This window comes from Suillus subalutaceus, assembly GCF_016647625.1.
Source record: "Suillus subalutaceus strain FC151 chromosome Unknown DFJ58scaffold_2, whole genome shotgun sequence".
In the NCBI taxonomy this organism is placed as follows: domain Eukaryota; kingdom Fungi; phylum Basidiomycota; class Agaricomycetes; order Boletales; family Suillaceae; genus Suillus; species Suillus subalutaceus.
In genome coordinates, this window is record NW_024540251.1 from 958,327 (window position 1) to 981,754 (window position 23,428).

General features: G+C 45.4%; 6 protein-coding genes across 6 annotated transcripts; 3 read left to right on the forward strand and 3 right to left on the reverse strand.

The window, feature by feature from the left end:
* Positions 1–2,407: 2,407 nt before the first annotated feature.
* DFJ58DRAFT_740913 (uncharacterized protein) lies at positions 2,408–4,554 on the forward strand (the record flags this gene model as incomplete). The annotated part of the gene is made up of 9 exons (XM_041387111.1): positions 2,408–2,610; positions 2,668–2,847; positions 2,898–3,019; positions 3,076–3,207; positions 3,260–3,559; positions 3,612–3,734; positions 3,789–4,075; positions 4,137–4,176; positions 4,247–4,554. 9 exons carry the CDS (start codon positions 2,408–2,410, stop codon positions 4,552–4,554), a joined length of 1,695 nt encoding a protein of 564 aa, XP_041251039.1.
* Positions 4,555–7,590: 3,036 nt separating this feature from the next.
* On the reverse strand, positions 7,591–9,873 carry DFJ58DRAFT_836002 (uncharacterized protein; the record flags this gene model as incomplete). Its single annotated transcript, XM_041392270.1, has 7 exons — positions 7,591–7,645; positions 7,671–8,404; positions 8,535–8,773; positions 8,830–8,930; positions 8,986–9,114; positions 9,206–9,570; positions 9,625–9,873. The coding sequence occupies 7 exons, from the start codon at positions 9,871–9,873 to the stop codon at positions 7,591–7,593; spliced, it is 1,872 nt and encodes a 623-aa protein (XP_041251040.1).
* A 2,222-nt stretch (positions 9,874–12,095) lies between these two features.
* Positions 12,096–12,953, forward strand: DFJ58DRAFT_866111 (uncharacterized protein; the record flags this gene model as incomplete). Its single annotated transcript, XM_041394177.1, has 4 exons — positions 12,096–12,209; positions 12,257–12,339; positions 12,404–12,713; positions 12,771–12,953. Coding segments are annotated over 4 exons (690 nt in total), but the record flags the coding sequence as incomplete, so codon positions are not given.
* Positions 12,954–13,113: 160 nt separating this feature from the next.
* DFJ58DRAFT_721185 (uncharacterized protein) lies at positions 13,114–14,064 on the reverse strand (the record flags this gene model as incomplete). The annotated part of the gene is made up of 6 exons (XM_041384782.1): positions 13,114–13,240; positions 13,290–13,609; positions 13,661–13,695; positions 13,750–13,803; positions 13,857–13,910; positions 13,962–14,064. The coding sequence occupies 6 exons, from the start codon at positions 14,062–14,064 to the stop codon at positions 13,114–13,116; spliced, it is 693 nt and encodes a 230-aa protein (XP_041251042.1).
* A 1,452-nt stretch (positions 14,065–15,516) lies between these two features.
* On the reverse strand, positions 15,517–16,103 carry DFJ58DRAFT_721186 (uncharacterized protein; the record flags this gene model as incomplete). The annotated part of the gene is made up of 4 exons (XM_041384783.1): positions 15,517–15,624; positions 15,668–15,808; positions 15,856–15,941; positions 15,995–16,103. The coding sequence occupies 4 exons, from the start codon at positions 16,101–16,103 to the stop codon at positions 15,517–15,519; spliced, it is 444 nt and encodes a 147-aa protein (XP_041251043.1).
* An 862-nt stretch (positions 16,104–16,965) lies between these two features.
* On the forward strand, positions 16,966–22,066 carry DFJ58DRAFT_712901 (uncharacterized protein; the record flags this gene model as incomplete). The annotated part of the gene is made up of 15 exons (XM_041383895.1): positions 16,966–17,025; positions 17,114–17,446; positions 17,533–17,726; positions 17,777–17,787; positions 17,845–17,942; positions 17,993–18,019; positions 18,056–18,132; positions 18,186–18,580; positions 18,627–18,812; positions 18,866–19,004; positions 19,062–19,726; positions 19,776–19,860; positions 20,858–20,861; positions 21,370–21,522; positions 21,809–22,066. The coding sequence occupies 15 exons, from the start codon at positions 16,966–16,968 to the stop codon at positions 22,064–22,066; spliced, it is 2,685 nt and encodes an 894-aa protein (XP_041251044.1).
* Positions 22,067–23,428: the final 1,362 nt, after the last annotated feature.

Below are 23,428 nucleotides of genomic sequence, written 5' to 3' on the forward strand. Positions count from 1 at the left end.
CCTCTTGACTTCGCTGATTCGTCGTTAACGTTGTTAGGAAACGTCTGGACTCTGGTCACGGACGTGAGTTGTGCATGTGATTGATCGTACCTGTGAAAAGTAATGCGATTCGTGACTTCTTTGTTCCCAGTGCAAATGAACGTTTGTATGTCCCCCAGTTGACCGTCACCGTGGTATAGGGGTAACTTGATTGTCTTTTCTTTTCTTCAGCTACAGCCTATCTATTATCATATTAATACATCGAAACTGGACTATTGTCCATAAATGCAACGATGCCGTGGACAGAGCAAGAGGACGCTATAGTGATCTGTTGAACTGTGAGAGAGGAGCTCACAGCATGGTACAGGGGTCCAAAAGAGAATTGTTTAGGGCCGCTCGATAAGTATTCCATATTGTTCGAGAACCCCGTCAGCAGAGGCGCTCGAGTGGAATGATCCGTACTCGAGTCCCAAAGCCTTGGGCTCGAGTCAGGCGCGCGTCAATGCGAATTGCTTCCGCGGGATCAAACGCTCTGTATGTAGATACCTGGCTTCATAGGCTTGAAGTTAGAATATCATATATCATAGACCTCATTGGGCAGGTGAATCACATTCATTTCTAGTAAATGCTACACTATCGTTTAATTCATTGGGGGTCAATAGACCCTGCAGACGAAAATTTCCGACTGCCTTCCATTTTGTCCACTAACGCCAGACATAATCAGCCCTGCTCGACATGCGCGGCATGCAATGTAGCAGGTCGCGCAGTGATACCAAGGTGTGTTTTCAACCTTTCGCCAAGTATGTTAATGTCTTGGACTTTCTCCCGCATCACAGTGTGTTGATGCGAGTATTTGGAAGCAGTGGGTCAGGCAAAGATCGGATATAAATGATGAGGGTGCCGAGTGGAGATGCGGTCTTGTCGTGATACTCAGGCCTCAATTCCAGCAATGATAACAGTAGCTAGGACCTGAGGCCCCTTCTTCGTTGTCATTGAAAAGGTCTGCCTCAGTCAGCGTTGATAAACTCATACTGGAATACAAGATTGTATATTGATTCGGATGGGAAGGACTAAATCTAATGAGCGTGCGGCTATTTCCGTACAGGTTAAAGTCGCTATTTGCAGACGTATTTCAGACTCAGAATAAGTATGCTATTCTGCCTATGGAAAGTCATCCACTATGCTCTGAACCGGGCGTGTGCATAAGCGCTCACATGCACATCTACTATCAAGTGAAGAGGCTATCATATCCACAAACAGCAAATTACTCGACATCCAACATCGGGTGCGCGGTTCCTTGATGCGTGTGCTCTTGTCATGTTTTCCTGCGTGTTTTTGTCGCCCCCAGGTTGGAGCTGAGATTATCAACGGTGCCGTAATGGAGGACTCGGATGGTTTTCATACTCTCAAGCAATTTAGAATGTTCGACACGATATGTAAGTCTCAATCCAGCAATGCCTTAATGATTGATTGACTGCATGCATGCAGGTCTTGATATGCTACTTCAAATTAGGTTTCTAACGCTCATACGAGGCTCCAATTGGATCACTCCTTGACTGCATCACGGTGACCAACATGTGGCTCGAACAAGTTCCAGCCCGGTGGATGTCGATATTAAATGTCTGTGCAATGTGCTCAGTTCAGCCTATCTGGAAAACTTGAAGTGTCAGTAAGCCGTGTTGTCTACTAGAAGCGCTCGTTCAAATTTGATATTTCTCTTCGCTGGAACGCTACAGTGACAGGGTTCGTTCAAGTTTTACATCTAGCCTAGCCTAGGTCTACAATATCCTTATACGCGTGTATTCATCATGTCTTTTTTTCCTTCGGTGAGCGCTTTGAGTATCTGCTATGCCTAGACTACTAATCTGGAGTCGAGATTAGGTTTCAGCTAAGTAGAGGGTCCGAGTCACCGCTATATCTACACGACCCAGATATCACAATCTGGCAAACCCTTTTATTGCATTTCATACAAATGATCACTAGTACGCATGCAGGTCTCTTTATGTTGTTGTCCATTAGTTTTAGAAACGTAATCTGGACAGTGATTGACCTCCAATGTCATCCTTGACTGGCCAACGATTCTTTCTAGACCTGCCAGTGGTGCCAGCATCAGCACACGGGTGGCATGCTTCGGCACGGCATAGACAGTCGCACTTGTTCGATCATTCCCAATTTTCTCTGAGGCGCAATGGCAGTGTTTGACTTCCATCTCTATATCCAGGGTCCTGAATGAGCGCTTGCTCACACCTCGCAAAGAGCATGTGTTCTCCTGTGTTCAGTGAAAATGCCTGTAGGCTACGTTCTGTTTTGATGGGCCAGATTCGTGTACGATTTACATGCAGTAAATCATTCATGCGGAGTTCCATTTGTTCCTTATAACTACTGTTCATTGGCTTTAACTTCCCAACCCACTTGCGGATAGTTCTCGATGGTTGAACAGAACCCTCTGGTGTTGACGATCTTCATCTCTACTTGCTTATTTGCTCTTTGCTGGGGGTTCATGATTGTGATTTGGTGTGAAGAATACGTGATTCTCCCCGACTCCATCGTCTATCTCATCGCAAAATATCCTACTGTACTCACCCTCGTATCCACTGTGATATCCACGATTCTGTCAGTAATTAGCACGGCGTAAGTCCGGATAGCTTGTACGCAGTGCTTCGCTGACTCATCTGCATCTGCATCCAGTCTTTTATCGTTCGCTGTCAAAAAGGCAATCAACCATTATATCACTCAACCAATATCACTTGTCGAACTTCATACTGCAATAGCTCTCACCAAACCACAACCCCTTCTTCGATGGGATTATTACAAACTCTCAATTTTCTCATTGATTTTTGTCTGTTTGGTTGCGCTCCTCAATTCAAGGTTTGAGATTATGCTCACGAGCGCCATCACTAACACATACCCTGTCGCAGCTGGACGACATTAATATTGCCCACATCGCTTTTGTGGCCTGTAAATATTCCAGGCAGCGAACTGAACCTCACAAGCAGCGCCTTCGACGCGAAACTAGGTTTTGACGCTGTTCAGCCAACATGTAAGGACTGTGTATCCTCACCCATTGAGTGGTACCCATTGATAACCCCATTATAGATTTTGAGAATTTTTACGATACCCTCGATATTATGGCGTTAATGAGTGGTACTTCAGCCACACGATTGGCTGCTGTAGGCGGAAATGAAAGTGTCTTCGCCTTTAACGGTGTCTCGTACAACACATCCAGTGGTGCACTCTGATGTACCGGCGTACCCGGATTAGTATCTCATTCTGTTCTCAGGTGGCATCCTTCCAGCGGTCGAAGATTATGCAGGCACGACATCGTTCCCTACTGCTATTGGTCTTCAATACTTCGGTGGAAAAGTCGCGGTCAATTCGTCGCTCGCCAAAGCCCGGGGCCGTTCTGGGCTCGCTAGAAATTATACAGTGACGCAACAGGGTCTTTCGGCGAATATTAACTGCAGTTACCTAAGTGACCTTGATAAAAACGAGTTTTCGACGAGCCTTGATACTTCCAGTACGCTGGTTCCTGGAATGTACGTTAGAACATGGAATTTGACAGCTTCTTCTCCTCTCGGCGGTACGTCTGCACGGTCCACCTGTACCTGACGCGGTCTGATGATGTTTGTCAGCGGGTGACGGCTATTGGATGACCACGGACTTCTGGACATATAACAATTCATACGATGGCCTTCTCAGTATTATTACCTGTCCTGATGCGAACTTGACAAATCCTGCCAAGATCACATCATTCGGTAAGTGAGTTCAACGTTGAGAAGTGCCAATGTTGATCGTCGTTACTACCTTAGACATCTTCGTGGAGCCCTACGGAGAATATAGTTTCTTTAGTACAACAGTCTGCCATGTGGCACCATATGTGGCTTTGTTCAATGTGACATACAACCAGCTAATAATCTCTGTCGACCAACAACCACGTAGTCCCATCCAGCTACTCCAGGACAACAGCGCGACTGTCACCACCTTCATATCATACGTAATATACCGGCTATCTTCCTCCAGTCAGACGATATATGATAACGCTTTGGGGGAGTTGCTGCGGCTTAGAGACCCCAACATGTCGGTGAATGACGTCTTGGTGAGCAGCGTTTGCTACATTTAGAATGTCAAACAAATTGTCTTACTTGTGAGTTTCACAGGAAAACTACTTCCGCGGCGTTGTAGAGTTTTTCTGCCACAGTAAGTGAACGATCTCATCTTGCCCATCACTCTCGAACGGGGGCTGATGTACTGTAGTACCTTCGTTCAGCCTACTCTGCAGGAAATGCCAGCACGAATTCAACGATGCAGAGCTTGTACACGAACCCAGAAGCTTTCAAACCCCTGAATGGAACAATGTATATCACGACCTACGGTTGGTACAGTGGACGCCCTACATACATCTATATTCTCTGTGTCTTCACTGTCATCTGGGCGGCCACTGTTTTAGCTGCGGTGTACAGTCTGATTCAGGAACGTACTCACCCACGCACCAATCCCACTTTTGATGTGTCGAACCCAGTCCATCTTGATGATGGCATCTTCGGCGGGAGGACTAGAAACGCTCGCAGGATTTGAAGATAATGGAGATTTGGAAAATGAACGTGCACGAGTGCGTCTTCTAGATAGTCGAGGTGTCACGGTGGCACCTGATGATGCAGTGGGAGAGAAGACATCCGCTCGGCCTACTAGATCGTCAATCTTGCGGTTCGAGGTTGTACCGTAGGTGAGCAGCCTATAGCTACTGGGTATAACGTGCTATGAAATCTTTCCTGTGTCTTACTACCATCATCTGTACGGCCAACAATCCTTATTCCGATTGTTTTTCCTTTGATCTGATTATTACTGTCTTGGTCTCCGAGTTACCGCGCTGGGCGCATAGGACCTTCTTTCACGTGATACTCTTACAGAAAACCTATAAAAGACCCAGTAGATAGTTGCTCTGATCGTCTTGAGTCTTTTCCTTGTGTCTTCATCTCGAGCTGTCGCTACACATGATGATTAAGTTAGTGGCTGTGCCATGACAAGCTACAATATTTGTTGTCGGGTTCAGCGATGAACGGATGAGGCTTACATGAAGCACAGGTAAGGACTGAGGAAACGTGATGATAATTGAGTAAAAACCACGTTACAGTCACTACAAGGGAGACAGCCTGGTTTCACTAGTTGCGCTGTACACCTTCGTGCCATAGTATACACCCGCAGCACTGCTTGTTGCAGCGAGCACAAGGGGTACTGAGCTTTTAGTAATGCGGGGAAGATATGAGAGCAGAAGCAGGGCTGAAGCACCTACAATAACGAAAGTCATTATATGTATAAGAATGTGAGGATTTTAAGGAAGGTAATGTACCAAAGGCGCCCTCAAACTCATTTGGCGCGTCTTTCCTAATGACACCTGCACTCCACAGGAGCAAGAGACCAACGCTAGAGTATAGGAGTTCGCAAAAACACTTCTATGATACCGGAGAACGACTCATCTGACACAAGCGACAAGTGAGGGGACCGAACAAGTTCTTGCATACCCAGTGATGCCGCCGACGATACAGATGCAGCGCCCATGGTATATGCAGGGTAGGCAGAGTCTCACGGCAGCCGAGGTGTCGTGAGTATGCTAGAATGGAAATAGTGTGTCGAGATTAGATGGCTGAAAGAGTTTGGGCATGTGTGCGGCTGAAGGCCTTTCGCATGCTGAGTGGAGTTGTAAACTATAATGATTCATGCGAAAGTAGAAATTGTAGAAGACATGGAAAACAACTTGGCACTTCTCATTTCCACTCACTTATATTGTGATAGAACTTTCTGCGACACTTCTGATGTGCATGCATGGTCAACTGTATACAGTGCTGTTGAGAGTCCCAAATTGATGCGGTATTCTCACCCAAGAATGAAAAGATATGGTGAATGTAATTTACTCTTCCTTACTGCTGCAAAGGGGTCTGAGAGACTGTCTGCAGGCAAGCGGAGCGCTTGTTTGATCTAATCTTGTTAAAACCGTAGCTCAAGGGTAGACAGATCCAAAGGGCTTGGCCTCAGCTTGTGCGCTGTGCCCCTTACCCGAGTACGTGCCCTTAATTTCAGAATGAAGTCCAGATGGAATCCGACGAAGTCCGAAGGACTTCCGGAGGCTGGCTACTCTAGTAGAGTGCTAGAGGACTTCCGGATGAGTGCGAGAAACTTCTGGAGGAGTATAGGAAACTCCAGAGGAGTTTCATCCGCTGTATCAGATCCAAAGGTAAGACTTCCCAAGGTAAGTTCCCTAGATAGAAACACATAGAGGATAGGCTGCAAGGGACAGAGTCCAAAGCAGGATAGGATAGGAGGAGTGGTCCGAAGGACCGGATGTCCGGAGGTCCGAAGGTTACGACGTCTGAAGGTCCGAAGGTTTACGAGGACCGGAGGAGTGGACAGGATTAGGACAGGAGGGGAAAGGCTACTATGGACAAGGTCTGGAGTAGAAACAAACAGAGGTAGACTACACTATGGTAGAGTCGGATAGACGGGGTTTAGACAGAAGTCTCGGAAAGACAGGAAGTGCCGGAAAGGCAAAACTTCGGTCTAGGGAATCAATCCCTAGACTTCAGAACAGAGACATAGGGGACAAATCCGAAGGTCTGGATTTCCGGCCTAGGGAATTCATCCCTAGGCCTTGATGGAAAGGCAGAACTCAGATGGACCAAAGTCCATGACAAGAATGAGTGAAGTCTAAGATGCAAGGGAGCAAGTCTATGTTGATATTCGAACTAAGGAAACTTTACAGGAGTTGTACAGAGGTTTATATACTGGACGGGATCCGAGAGGATTGGTAAGCTGAACACAAATGCTATGTACGAGCATGTGGAAACATATTAGTAAGTATGAACGGAACATAAGTAAATGAACTTGGATATGAACAGAGTACAAGGATCAATAAGCAAGACGGAAACAGAGATAACTGAAGTCCGGAGTCAAGGGATTACCATAAGGAGATAGACGCTGATTTAAGGTTTGGGCCTCGGATATGAGTATAGGTCGGATCCGGAGGTCTAGAGATATCGGATGAAGTGTCTGGATATCGGATGAGTGGATCCGGAGATCTAGGTGAATACGAGACTAGGATATGGATCATGGATATAGACTGGTAGTCTAGGGAAGGTAGAGTCCGAGATGGAATGAGCTCGGATCCGATAGGACCAAGGGTGGATGAAGCAGGCTTAGCTGCGGAGGTCCGAAGGTATTGATATATGGATGTATGAAGGTGTACAGATCCAAACCGATAGTGGACTGGAGGACTGAAGGCATGGATAAGGGTATGGAGGTCCGGATGTGCATCCGGAAGGCGTGGGAACATCATCGGACGAAGGTCCGGAATACGGGATATGACAAATCTAAACAATCACCGGCGAGTCTGAGAGATATCAAATGGTATTGAACGAACATCTATCACCGAAGAACGAAGCTAGGATAGTAAGGACAGACTGAGGTGGGATATAGCTGTAGCGACAAAAGGATGGGTATTAGATGAGATACAAAGCAACCGTGATGAGTATCAAGTGGAATTCAAGGGGTATCTTGACCACTATATGAAAACAAAGCCTTGCTGCTATGAATATGTGCAGATATATTGAAGGCAGGTGCTCAGGTGCTAACTGCGCTTCTGTTTTCTAACGGGCCGTAAGTCTTTACTTTACAACTATAATATTGCAAGAAAAACTTACTTGTTGACTTGTTCATTGGTGGGCTTGGCCTTGCGCTTCATAGATGGGAAAGTGGTTCCTTCATTTTCTTTACCTTCCATAGCACAGACATGTGCCTTCGATGACCCGATAGCATTGAGTGCTTGTTCACGTGTTGATGGGATATGACGGCACGCCGTGCGGTGAGGACCATTTGGCTGCTCCGAGTTGGTAGTCAATGGATTGAGGCGACCAGATGTGCTCAATGCAGGTCCAGTGGTAATGTTGCTGGTTGTCCCATTTGGAAGTCGTGGCGATAACATCTGGGGAGCTGCTGATTGTGGTAAGGGGGAGGCTGCTCTCGCATCTGGAACTGCAGGTAGATGAAGCAACTCATCATGAAGTGCTGCAGCAGGCGGCAATAGATGTGGGATGGTGGACTGTAGGAGCACTCCATTGTCGTTCAGGAGGTCTAGACTTTGAAAAAATTGTGCGAGCTCATAGTAGTCAGGGACTTCTACACTTCCTAATTCGTCGGGAGCAGACGCAGTAGCAGGGTGCTCAAACGATGCATCAGTTTGGGAGGGGGGACAGGTACCACCATCTTGATTAGTAGTGTTTGGGACTGACAGTGCGGCAATCATATTTGTGAAATCCATGCCGAGAACTGAAGGGTCTGACTCCTCAGAAAGGAGTGCATCAGACTTGGTGTGAAGGTGATCGATGTTGAACCACTCAGGATCCAGGTCATAGCCTTGCAGCCCCACTGAGAAGTCCTAAATAGGCGTGAACTAAATGCATTATGTGAAATGCATTGCACAGAATGCATTACCAGTAATGCATTACAAATAGAGATGTCGTCAATGAGCAAATACACTTAATGCATTTCATGAACTTAGTACAGACCTCCCGGGGTATATGATAGAGGCCAATGGTAGCATCTCGTCCGTCTTTATCACCACAAATATCCCCGTCTTCCTTTGAACCTTCATAGGTCTGCTGGACCATGCTAGCATCTTGTCCATCTTCATCATCTCCGTCTTTGCTTGAATATTCGTAGGTCCGCTCGTCCACATCCTTGTTAAAAACTGGGGCCTGCGCTGATGCTTCTTCATTCACCAGTGACTGCATGTTGTCATTGTGAGCTAGTGGCAGATGGTGAGTAATACTTTTGTCACCAAGGGCTTATGAAAACACATACCAACAGCCTCCTTCATGAAATCCGCATAGGCGACCTGAACGTCCGAGAACCCAGAACAGGCTGAGAAATCTGCACCTGTGTCTGTTTCTCCCAAGTGGAAACTATGTTGATTGTTATTAGTATACAGCACGCAATCATGAGAATTCTGATATTTACTCAACTACGACAACCTCTCCTGTACTAGGGTTGCGTCCACCAGCAATGCAGGTGAATTTCAATCCCCCCATCTTATGGGATAGATGACGGAAGACATGATCCAGATGTGACCCCAATTCGTTGAAAGCCCTGTGGCTCCCATCAGAACCAAAAAAAAAGAAAACCATGAGCCAGAAGTATGTATTGTATCTTTGTGTTGTTATCGACTTCTTCGACTAACCCAGCCTTGGCCAGCTCATGATCCTGTTTCCACTTTGCAAGCACTTCTTTGTGCTTTTGCTTGACTTTGGTGCGTATGGAATCACCCTCCTTGGCATATGTGATGCGAGTGATCTCCTTCCGCTTAGATAGCTTATCACCACGTGAATAAATCCCCCCTGCTGTAATTGCAGAATTAGCGGCAGCCTTCACGCATGTATCATAGTGGTATTGTGAGTAAATTTCAACTTCTTGTGGGGCTCGAGACCCTCTGAGCCCATCCATCTCCCTGCTGAGTGTGTCATCAAGATTGAGCACACTGCGGGATTTGCCTGAGTGCGCGAGATGCGCTGTATTGGTTTGCCATCTGAACCAATGCTTGATGACCTATGGTAATTTTTTCGACAAGTGTTTATTTAAGCGGGTGTTAATGTCACTCACCACCCTGCGCTGTTTGATGGCCAGCCTAACAATGTCTTTTTCATGAGGGGTAAGGTCTCCTTCTGTAGGGATACCATCGTGGTGTAGATGCATACGCTCAGGCCATTGATGGAAAAAACTCTGGAAGGTATTGGTCCAAAAATTGTCATACATTTTCCAATGCCGAGCTCTGATATACTCAGGCAGCAATGCTTTAAGAAATGCATCCTCTTCCACAGTTGCCCATGACTTTGGACCACAATGAACCATGGTATAGTTAATGGGTAGGAAAGTGTTAGGAAAGTAAGGAAGAAAAAACTTGTTGCTTGGTATTTATGCATTGAATCTGGGCCCCATCTAGACCATCAGATGGGTGCGAATGCGGCTGCAGGTCCCACTGACACAATTTGGTAGCATCTTAGAGTTTGTATAAACCAAGATATTTTGCAATACATTCTCGATTTTACTCCTATATACCATACATGTTTGAGGGGGCATGCAATGTGTCTCGTCTCCACTCCTCCTGACTTCAATCACCCTGTGGGCTGAGTTTGCACAATATGCATCCCTTTCGGCCCATCAGCACATATCCATGGTGAAGCTATTACCGGACTTCCAAATGGTCAATATTAACATGACGAAAGATCACTGTTGGACATCCAACAGTTCTGTACAACACGTATAAGTGTCAGGGTCCAGGAGACCTGCCACATTGCTACATCCCACAGCCAGACAGTCTTATCCCAGGAGCAAGACACAATGTGTGTCCCATGAGGCGAGAATGAGACTGAGGTAACCAAAGAAGTGTGACCAAGAAAGGGCTCACTGATAGCTTGCCCCATTGCTGCATCCCACAGTCGCAATGCCATCATCTGATCCAGTCACGATCCGAGTCCCATCCGGCGAGAACAAAACTGAGTCAACATCAGTGTGGCCACTGATCGCAATCTGAACAGCTGTCCAGTTTATATCATGTCCGGATTCCACATGAAGAGAGTTATGCTGGGAGGATGCATGCAAGGAAGAGAACAAGTTAGAAATACATAAGGTCCAAAAAACGAAACATAGACTTGCCATGACAGAAGAGTGGTTCCCGGTAGAAGACCAGTGTGGCCACTGATCGCAATCTGAACAGCTGTCCAGCTTATATCATGTCTGGATTCCACATGAAGAGAATTATGCTGGGAGGATGTGTGCAAGGAAGAGAGTGAGTTAGAAATACATAAGGTCCAAAAAAACGAAACATAGACTTGCCATGACAGAAGAGTGGTTCCTGGTAGAAGTACCAGTGTGGCCGCTGATTGCACTCTGAACAGCTGTCCAGTTTATATCATGTCCGGATTCCACATGAAGAGAGTTATGCTGGGAGGATGTGTGCAAGGAAGAGAACAAGTTAGAAATACATAAGGTCCAAAAAAACGAAACATAGACTTGCCATGACAGAAGAGTAGTTCCCAGTAGAAGTACCAGTGTGGCTGCTGATCGCAATCTGAACAGCTGTCCATTTCATAACATGTCCGTATTCCACACAAAGAGAGTTATGCTGGAAGGATGTGTGCAAGGAAGAGAACGAGTTAGAAATACATAAGGTCCAAAAAACGAAACATAGACTTGCCATGACAGAAGAGTAGTTCCCAGTAGAAGTACCAAAGTCAGTGATGTTACAAAGCAACAAAAGTTGTCCTGGAAAGTCATTAGATCAAGTTAGAATAGCTGTGATGATGAGTGAGACAAGCTATTAAGAAAATATGGGGACAACGGTCATAACCACTCACTTTGCCACTACAGTGGCCATGAGCATGTATATTGATCTCAGAAAGTCAGGGTAGGATATAGAATACCCAGAACACTTAACACGGCAACTTTCAGGACATACTGATGGGTGGTAGCTGAGGTACAATGAGAGCAATGGATTATCAAGTCGGAATATGCACCAGATTGGCAATGGACATATATAGAAACCAGCCGCATGACGCAGTGTGTGCACACACTATATCTTCAATTCGACTTAAATCAACTAACTATCTGCAATTCTTTCTTAAACCACATCATTGAGGTCACAGCATCCATGCCAAAGCTCTGCTGTTTGCACTGTTAACCTTCGACTATGTAGATTTGTCCAAAATCAGAACATCATTGCCATTATGCTAGCCCACTCCTGTGGCTGTGGCTGTGGCCAGCACTACCTTTAGCTTGACAAAGTCACTGTCTGCTAGCCATCACAAGTCCAGTACTGCGCTGCTGAGTACCAGAAACCCGTTCAATATTCCCATTACCACCGTCAATTTCAGGAGGTTCATAGCTAGAGCAGGACCTGTGTTTTGGTTGTGGAGGAGGTCTTTATGTGGAGATGCGGGTGGAAGCGTACTGGCGTCTTGATTGCTAGTTACACATTCTTGCATACATGTCATCCTTCTTTTCTACTATGCCAACTCTTATATCACGGGTTGGAAGGCTACTTCCTTCACATGATGCTCCTTATGCTGCATGCCATACTACATTTTGCTTGGTATCCTGGGGCATCATCCAGCAATGCTCCAACTTACTGTTTCATTGCTTCTGTGCGTGACTGTCCAGTGAAGCTTCTGGATGCTTCAGATGGAAGGGTAATGTTCATATATGTTTTTGTCAGACCGCTGATCAACCCCACTAGCTGAGGGCCTCATACCCAATTATCAATCATTGTGAGAGGTTCATTGCTCCTCATAGTCTCGCATTCAACTTAACAGCTAATAAGTAAGCCGTCATGAAAACTCTGTTTATGTTTGATAATAATCACCACGGCATCACCCACACCAAGGCTATACTGCGGTTTTGAAGATGCCATTGAGATATTTGACATACAGCAACCTGGGGAGGGCGATCGGCTCCCGACCACACCTTCCAAGAAGAGCAAGGATGGCCTCAAAGGCAAGATATTAAATTTCCTAGATCGTATGAATGTTGATCCAATTTCAGGCATTGTATCCAGCATAGCTTTCTCCTCTTATGACTACTACACGATCGGCAGCCCAACACCTTCCTCACAAGCAATGGACAATATTGTGCTGTATTCGGAGTCAAATCAAGCAGCCATCATGCCTATAGGAGGCGCATATTCTCATTCCAGAGTCATGCAGACATGTTGCCTGGAGAATTAGCAGTAAAGCTTATCTCATTCCTTACAGCTGAAGTTTAACCCGACAAAACCGCATATTTTGTATGCTGCATTTCGTCGACATGATGCTATATATGCATGGTACCTTCGCAGTGATACATCTGTACCTGTGAAGGTTTTCAGGATGTCCCCTGATTCTCGCAAAACCTTAACCAATCAAAAAATCAAATTTGACATAGATTGCGCTGGAAGATTAGATGTATGGGTGTGCACGAATGACATATGGACAGATCCGCGTCATATGCCACTTGATGTGTGGAAAGCATCGGACATGAATGCATGACAAGGCGGAGTAGGTACTGTAGGAAAGGTTACACAATCAAATTGCCAAATAATAGATAAAGCTTTCAATGCTATTGGAATCGAACTATGTCCCCTCTTTCAATTGCACTCCTGACTGCCCTCTCACCTTCCTCGATTGAGTCGGCCTCAGCATATACAGCATGACGAATTCCTTCAATCATGGGTGCTAAGCTCTGCCTAAAAACAACATATAAAATACCCAAACTTCAATAAACATGTAACTTACCATCCACAGAAAACCCCAATGTGGCGCCCACAAGTCACAATGAAGAATGGAGGATGGACTCCATCCTTAGCACTCCTGGCTGGCACATTATACAACACACCGCAATGGTAGTACACCATACATTCATCCACCATTTCATCGGCAACTGTCGCATATAGTCGCTCGTCCTCGTAGACTTCAACATACTGTACGTCTGAATGGGGCGTGAAAGATGGCGTCAAGAATATATAAATTGAATTCAAGGTCTTGGAGTCAGTCTCCTGAACAATGTCACCCTTGTAGGGGGGTGACACAGATACACCTAAAAAGTGATATGATGACTGAGAGACATTTCAATGGCAAGGAGAGCATGCATCAAAATTGTTCTCAACAATGATGTTAGTGATGGCAGATGGCACAGATATGCCTGGAACAGTGAGATGAGAGACACATCAATTACGGAGAGAGTGAGAACACGCACCAAGATCAAGATCATCCTCAGCAGTGTTAGCGCTGACAGATGGCGCAGATACACCTGAAATAAGAGATGAGAGACACATCAATTACGGAGAGAGTGAGAACACGCACCAAGATCAAGATAATCCTCAGCAATGTTAGCGCTGATGGATGGTGCAAATACACCTGAAATAATGACATGAGAAATACATCAATTGCAGAAGAGAGATCACACACCAGTGGGAGGTGGTACATGCACAGGTACCAAGGATGATAGAGTTTGAACCATGAATGGAGACGCTGGTGGTGATTGCAGAGCAGGGGATTTAAAGCAAGGCATGTATTTTGTGACCGTCTCTCAGCCTTTAAATGAGGGAGCGGCCAGATCCATTTTGAGGCAAGATAATGCACACCACAACAGACCTAATGCGTTTCATGTATGACATCCAGTTATTGTTGAAAGTTGTGAAAGTATTAGATACGTACTCAGTGGGAGGTGGTACATGACCAGGTACTAAGGATGACAGAGTTTGAACCATGAGCAGAGATGCTGGTGGTGATTGCAGAGCAGGGGCTTTAAAGCAAGGCATGTGTTTTGTGACCGTCTCTCAGCCTTTAAATGAGGGAGCAGCCAGATCCGTTTTCAGGCAAAGTAATGCATACCACAACAGACCTAATGCATTTCATGTAGGACATCCGCCGGTTATTGTTGAAAGCTGTGAAAGTACTACGTACTTGTAGATAGTTGGAATTGCATTTCATGTAATGCATTTAATCTAATGCATTCAATCAGATTCTTGGGAATCGGGTGATACAGTCTTATGTAAGGCAAAATCTCGTCAAAGTGTCCATCAAAGTCGTACTAACAGAATCTGATTGAATGCATTAGATTAAATGCATTACATGAAATGCAATTCCAACTATCTACAAGTACGTAGTACTTTCACAGCTTTCAACAATAACCGGCGGATGTCCTACATGAAATGCATTAGGTCTGTTGTGGTAGCCATGAGTCTCCTACACCCTTGGGAATCGGGTGATACAGTCTTATGTAAGGCAAAATCTCGTCAAAGTGTCCATCAAAGTCGTACTAACAGGGTGTAGGAGACTCATGGCTGGTGTCGTGCAAGTATATAGCCATGAACAGTTCAGCTTATCATGTCTGGGAAGATGATAGTGTTGGCTGGTGCAAAAGGTATGTTACTGATCTTCATGTCTGGGAAGACACTCACTGCAGAAGTGAGAAACTGATCAGACCTGGAAAGGGTACCAAAAGACGATGTAAACAGTATCTAAACAGATGTAGCAAATGACATGGATTCCGAGGTGGTAGAACCTGGAGAGATCCTCAATTCAGACTGTTATCCAACACTGGAAAACTCGACGTTGCAGAGGTGCACAGAAACAGTAGAACCTAAACCATATGTCTGATTTGCATCTGAATACAATCATATTTGACTCGGATTAGCATCTGGTTACAAATGTGTGGATCCCTATGATTCTGGGGATTTGCCAGCTTCTGGTTGCTTTGCATTGGCTTTTCCCCATTCCCCTCATCCCCTCGATCATCTAACAATGTATGGGGCACAACACCACCCTAGTGGTGCTCCTCCCAGTACCTTCCCAAATCAAGACAATCAGCCAATGAATGACTCAAACTCGAATCCATACCGGTTTGGTTCCCCAGGCCATGACTCAAACCTGAGTCCATACCAGTTTCCGCCTCTACTGACTCCTGGAACCCCGCTATCAAATGCTGGCGGTCATGCGCTGCCACAGGTGGATGATTTTTTCAGTCGACCGCCTCAGGCTGGTGAAGCCACAAAGCCGCCGGCGCAGGAACATCAAACACCGTCCCATATAATGTGTTGATCCTTGCCATGGTTCCAGCTGCAGACTTCTTCCAAGCATATTAGTTAGTTACAAGGATGCATAGTACTTACTTTATATTTCTGAGCCTCTTGCCAGTACATGACTTGAAGTTGGTCAGGAGTTTTGGGTTTGGTCATGCTGAGGTCGACATGTTCAGGAACTTGTAGTAATCTGGGCCGCTTGGTGGACTGTCTGAGCGTGATTTTGACTGTCTACAAAGGTACTTAGTTAGTTGGTTGTATTTAAATCTAAAACTTACCATAGGCCCTGGTCGCTTGGTTTCAAAGGTAAAACTAAATGCCTGTAGTTTCGAAGGTAGTTCAAGCTTGATCTTATGTGCATTGTCTGACATAGTGCAAGTTAACGATGGACTTAGAGAAATGTTTCGAAAAATGTACCTAACTTAAATCCAATCATATGCAGACGTTGAAAGAGTGGATTTCCCGGGTCAGATAGCGTTGGAATAGCAAGCATTTGAAGAGAATAAATGGACATCGGAAAAGACATGGTGGTGAAGTCTGAAAAGGATCTGTTTATGTTTGTAGCTGTGGACCAAATGAAGGCTTTGCTTCAAAATCTACGATACATCGGATTTGCATTGGATTAACAGCTAGGTACGTTTTGTGTCTGCTCACTTGCATTTTCTCCCTCGGAATATGGTCTGATCAGTTTCTCACTTCCGCAGTGACTGTTGACTAGTGCAAAAGGTGAAGTCATTCATCTCATCATATGCTTGTAGTTTGAGTTACAATATTGTATAACTTCCCGCACATACTATGATCACAATGAGTTTGCAACTTTATCCTGACATTCAGCTTACCAATGATACTATTACTAACCATGCGAAGCACATCAGAAAAGAATAGATTGGGTAAGACTGCACTTGCAGCACATCAAAGGCGCTGGCATGCCGCGAGGAAGTCGCAAATGAGTCAAGCTGAATTTGTATCTACCTCCCGACCCTAATGCCTCCAGCATCCATGCATCATACACATTTATTTCACGCAGTCAAGGACTGACTGCATGAAGTTCACAAATTCTCAGTTCACAGTCTTCATCAGAACATCAGGTTGATACCGGGGTGGAAGAAGGTCCAGCATTAGACTATGTTGATTACTCTTCAGAAGTGCAGGAATGCGACTTCAAAGTAGAAGCTGAAGTTGCTAATACAAATAAACGGATTCGTACAGCAGGTGTAAGTATTTCTTGATGTATTTCAATATCTCAAGTTAATCGCCTTTCTACTAATCAGGATCACCCGCTGTTAAAATGGATGGAGGACCGAGACTTTTTTCTGCAGGAGCTGCTATGACATGAGGGCTGCGGGGATTATGTTCATGACACCGTCTGCAGGAGCTGTTACTCTGGCATGCCACACTTTCGCTGTAAGGATTGCTTTGGTACCGAGTTGTACTGCCACAGCTGCATTGTTACATTGCACACTAAACTCCAGTACACTGAATTCAGGTGCGAGCCTTACAAGATGATATAGCAGTTACTTAGACAATTTATTGCAGGAGTGGACGGGTTTGCACTTTGTGCCTGTCTCACTGAAGAAACTAGGGTTGCACATGCAGCTTGGTTACCCAGCAGGTGAATGCTGCTTGCTGCCTCAAAAGGCATTCAATGATGATTTTACTCTCATTGACGCCGATGGAATACATGAGATTGGCCTTGAATTTTGTGGCTGCGAGACTGCCGAGACACGTACCAAGCAATTGCTTTGCACAGCCTGGTTTCCAGTGACGTCCACCAACCCATGCACCGCAACTACTTTCCAAATCCTTGAGCAATATCATCTACTATCATTTGAATCTAAAGTTTCAGGATACGAGTTTTACCACTCCCTCGTCCATCTTACCAATAACACAGGACTTCGACCTTGAAAGGTGTGCTTCCATCTTAATGTGCGGTTTATCCATCTTACCCTAACTAGGATCGCTATGAGGCATTCATGTGGATTGTCCGTGAATGGAGACACTTGAAAATGCTCAAGCGAGCAGGTCGAGGCTATGACCCCACTGGTGTGGAGAACACTGGGAGTGGCGAGTGTGCTGTGCTGTGCCTGGCTTGTCCACAGCCCAGCAGAAACCTTCCTGACAATTGGAAAGAGGTGCCAAATGAAACATGGTTTGTGCGGCTTCTATCTAGACTCATCCATGTAACTGATGATTTTTCAGCTGGTTATATGGTCTTTTTCTCGCTATCGATGCTAATTTCTGACTCAAACGATGTATGGTGTCAAAAGACAGTGCTGACCCTGGCCTTAGTAATGGATGGGCATATTTCGTGGAGGAGACTGCATACAAGACATACTTACAATCTCATGGCGGCACACTACAACAGGTGAATTATATGGGTATGCTATGAATCACTCTGACAAGCTGTTTTATTAGAAAAGTACATGTTCGTCGCATAATGCAGTAAACATGGCGACACAAAGATAGCTCAGGGTCTAGGGAGTCGGTACTATTGATTGCGCACAACATAATATGAAACTGCCAAATGGTGTTGGTGACTTGCAAAAAGGTGAAAGGTACATCACATAACAGCTTGCGAGAAATGATTGGCATTGACTAGTGAACATAGATACACCAATATGGATTATCTCTTCTTTTCAACTCTCTGTGGACGCGGCATCAGCACACTCAATATTTTGTATGATATTGCCTGCCAGTGGCACAAGAATATCTGGGAGAGGATGTCAGCTATGCCTTCCAAACTTCATCTCGACCATGTGGCCAAGTTCATAAGGTTTTTTGTGCCGAAATTCCATCTACCGGCACATGTTCTCAAGTGCCAGACTATGTTCTCTTTCAATTTCTCTAAGAATGTTGGATGCACGGATGGTGAGGCTCCTGAACAAGGTTGGTCAAATATCAACCCAGTTGCCTCCAGCACAAAGGAAATGGGGCCAGGTTCACAGAGAGATATGCTTGATGATCACTTCGGTGATTGGAATTGGAAAAAGGTCATAGGTATTGGTGAGTATTTCAGTGAATACGTATGGTCATATCTCACCTATGACAGGTGCAACACTCCTTCGCAAGATGGATGAGGCCGAGAAGGAAAGCAAAGCACATCAGACGGCATTTGAAGAACTTAATGGAGTTTTGAAACTGGAGACAACAGGAACATGGAAGATTGAAATTGAACACTGGGAGGACAATCCAAATGATTCGTCGGTCACCAATCCCTTTGAAGCTAAGGTCATTTGTAAGTAGCACAGTACTGCATCTGATTGAAAAGCTGAATGCTTGGTTTAAAAGCTATCACCCAAGCTGCGGTTGCTCTCAAACTTGCCCAACTGGAAGTGGGTGAACTACAGCAAGGGATTGACATCTCCATGCACCCCGATGTATCTCCAAGTGTATTCATTGCATCAGGAATTGATCTGGAGAACGAACAGTACGTAGCATTATCTAACTTAACTTTCATTCTAATTTGTTCATTTTTAATAACCAGGCGTCGTCTGAAGGTCCATAGTGAGAAGCAGGGTCAGCATGCTACAGATACACAATTGGGTACAGTCCAACAACTGAGGAATGCCTTACAACGTAAAATTGATACCTGGAAATGCATTCAATCACTCTACATGCCCATGGTACAGCTCTTGGAATCCAGGGTCGAGTCACCTTCCTGTAGTCCCTCAGATGTGATCAAACCCGAAGATTCCCCACTCTGGCTGCCATCCGCTCTGTGTATCAAGTCCATACCTTGTAATGAACAACTCCTCATGACTGAGTGGGACTTACGACATGCTCAAGCAAGAGATGCCCTCGAAGAAATAAGGCAAAGCCTTCACCTGTGGGACTACATGTATACCTTCAAAAGGGACTGGATTCACGGTCAAAGTGCAAATACTCGTGCCCAGAATGCCCTCAGTTGTGTTGAAGCCAGGGCAGCAGCTGGTACAGAGAAGTATTGTGCGGCTCATATGGCTCTTTCATCTCTTGCACACGTGCTCCAAAAGGTTGGCTGGGATCACAAATACAAGGTTCTTGACAAGAAGACTGATATACGTGGGATGTCAGTTCCCAAGCGAGGTGAAAGTGAAGGTCAAAGAAAATTATCATGGATCTGGATGGTGGAGGGAGTCGGGGATGATGTAGATGAGGTGGTACAGGATAGTAAGCTGGAACATGAGCCATGCCGGATGGACACTAATCTTGCCGCTAGGTCTCAGGGTTGAATGGTGCAAAGCTCGTGCGAGATCCATGCGATGGGCAGAAGAAGTTGAGCTGCTCCAGGAGGAGATGTGCTGGTGTCTTAATAACCAAGGGTCTTATATAAATACATGTAAGAATGTAATGACATCACAATTACACTGGATAAGACTTCTTGCCAGTCCTCAATTAACACGGTCTAACTTACGACTTTTCTTTCTCTTCATGGTAGATATGTGGTGAGTTCTTGGGAGGCTCGCTAAACCAATCAGTCAGATTAACTTAGCCGGAGCTTTATTATCTCTGATTGAAAACTATTGGATTGGTCCTAGGATATACCGTTAGACACTTGAACTGGTTTCCTGAATATATGATTAACTGTTTGAGAAGCTGGTCTCAAATGTGACTATGTTGGACCAAAGCGTGTGTTGGTCAATATACAAATAACTGGTGAGAAACGCTGGTCTCACAAATACAACAAATGACAAATAGAAAAACATGATAAAGAACAACAATGGACCAAAGCTCGTGTTGGTCAGTAATACAAATACCTGTGAGAACGCTGGTCTCACAAATAACAAACGATGCCCAAATCTTCGTGTTGGTCTTAAACACTACATGGTGAGAACACTGGTCTCACAAAACTGGGTTTCTATCGTGAGAAACTTATGTAATCTCAAGGGATACACTTTCCCTGCACTTGTCTGGACAGTTCTTACAAAGGAAATGGGCTTTGTAAGCAGCAATTTGTTCAGACTGAAGCTTCTTAGGTGAGAGTTCAATTGGTTCAAGTGGGAGATTCTTGAATGCAACAAGTGAGAGATCTATTTTTTTGGGGGAGAATGGACTCTCCTTATATACATTTTGTGTGGGAATATTATGTAAGTAAAGGTGATGTAATGTCTTCAGAATGTGAGAAGAATATCCCAGAAACTGGAGCAGAATGTTCTAGCAGGTGCAAAAGAACATTCCAGAATATTCATGGTGGGATAATGACATCATTCTGAGTCATTGGAATGTTCTAGCAAATTCCATGGAACATGACATCATTATGACATCACTATGACATCATATCTTTCAACAAAATACCTGCAGGAGTGTGGGTGAAGTCCTATGACATCATTATGACATCATACCCTGTAGGTACAATTTTATGAAGCATCTGATTAGTCAGAGCATCCTAATAGAAAAGTAAAGTAAAGAAACACTAGAGAAAACAACTCAGAAATAATGGAACAAATAATAGTACACAATACGCGGGCTTTTTAGATAGGTTTTTGTTAGGCTTTGAACTTTTCTCTATGGGTTTCTCTAGCCAAAGTGAATAAGCCAAAGGAAAGGCAATACCTTAACCTTCATTTTGCTTCTCATATCAACTAGGTCATTATGTGATTCCCATCTCACATATGACTTTTCTTCAAAACATGGTGGATTCATGAATCACTGAGGGAAAACTGAAACTATTGGACCAAGGTTTGATACCAAGGTATGGGTTGACCAGTCTGAGGACTAAGCTAACAGACTTTGTCTTTTAGGGGATACCTAGTAGTCATGTCCATGCATGATTCCCAAATCATGCAGGACACCGGGTGTCCTGCTTTCTTAAGTGGCACGCAACCTGGTGGAACAAGAAGATTTTGGAATGCATGCTTGCCACTGCTGCCGATAATGAGGGTCTGAGCGCCTATGCCTGTCGTCAGGCTTGGCTTAGGGAGGATCTCGTTGACTGTTTTGAGAAAAAGTGGGCAAGGTGTAATGCTGTGTGTTCAGTGGGCAGTGCCTCCAAGACTATGACGGCTAGTGAAGCCGAGTTAGATCTGTACCTCCCAGAAATAGCGGTCCCTTACTAATATCTCACCTTGTATACAACATTAGTGGCATTCAAGGGGTTTTCCTGAAAATTTGCTAAGCTCAGTAAGCTCCATGAAATGTCGGCTAAACTATCTTGAGTTTCGCTGAAGTTCAGGGTTAGTCAAGGACGGCGAACAATGGCATGTCGTCGGAGTGTGAAATGTGATGCCTGCCCTATGACCACAACTTTGTCAGTCTGCACGCCTGCAGACCATCTCTCAGAACATCAACCCATTGTCTTGCAAGGGTAGCAAGAAACAAATGGAACCGCTCGGTCCTGTTACTCGTGGAAGGGGAGAAGGGGAGGGGGAGGGGGAGGGGGAGGGGGAGGGACCAATATCCAAGGTTCGTCGCCAGCCACCATTTCATGGCACAACGTCCCTATGCGGACCAACAAACTTGTCGATTACCTTGTTGATCATCCACCCGATTGTGCCATTTTATTGCGACTGAGACTAGTAAGAAGTTTAACAACTATCAAGCTGACTTGGGCTGCACATCGGGCAAGGACAAGGGGGAGATCCACAGTGTTATCGCAAATTGTATCTTTCACAACAATGATATATATGGGAGCTGGTATGCCACCAACCCTGTCAAGTTCCATGACTCTGTGGCCAATTGCATTGCATCATAAGTGTCTCTCTATCTATCTTGCTATGTGAAGTCGTGCTGACTGAATGATGTGAAGTCTACAGAACAAATTCCTTGATATTCAGGCTGAATTTGAGTCTACAGGCGCAGGCATCATGCCGATTGACTCGGAGACATCTGATAACTTACATCGTGAGTGTCCTGCTCACATCTCATTGATACCACTAATAAAATACATAGGTAAAATCGAGAAAGAATTTCCGTGGTACAACAACCTCTATGGGATATGGGGATCGAACCCCTTGTTTTGTGCCAAAACAAGCTCATCGAAACCAGGTGCCGACCATGCCGGTGACCTATTCGCGCTAACTCGTCCTGTGGGGGGTTCACAGAACCATCCTTCAGTCGCCCATCAGCAACTCAACATATCCATCCCTAACTCTGCCACAGGCAGTTCTGGTTCCCCGCAGTTTATAAACCATCCCCGCCCTCCTCCAAGTATTGGAGGCAGCTCAACTGACTCCCCTGTGCAAATGGCCTATGCATCTCTTCCCCGGAGTGTTCCACCTACTGGTCCTGCTGGCTCCCCCCCCCCCCAACTCAACCGCCTTCTCCCTCAATACACTCAGGGAGCCAGCAGCACTGGCGCCGCTGGCTCCTCACCACAATGGAGCTTTCGCAAGCTCCCGCACGCAACCGTCCAGGCAGCACTGCTAGCTCCCCCCTCCACTTCACCCATATGCCCCTTCCTCCCACATTTAGCCATGAAGATTATTCTCCGGCCCCTCCGGAATTCAACGACTATGAGCCACCTTTCGATGATGGCCAGCTTGCTGATGGTATGTAAGACCTCCATATGGACGACATGGACGACATCCGTCGTGACGAGAATGTGTACAATTTGGACAGCCCGCCCAAATCAAAAAAGGCACGTGGAAAGAAGCGACAGTTACCTTCGTCTCCCACTCCATCGCCTCCCCAGCCTGTTGCACCTCTTCCCCGCACCTCCAACCATGACAGTCGCAGCTCGTTCAAATCACATGCCAATCAAGTCATCATGCGTGAGAGTGCCTCTTCTGCCACCTCTTCATCAAAGGCTTCATCAGGATGGTCCAATCCGTCCTCCCCTCAGCAGGCATCTCCGACTTCCCAAACCTCATTCTCTGAGAGAGCGAGCAGCAGGGAGTCGGTGAAGAAGCGTCTTTGAACGGAGGTCCAGGAACA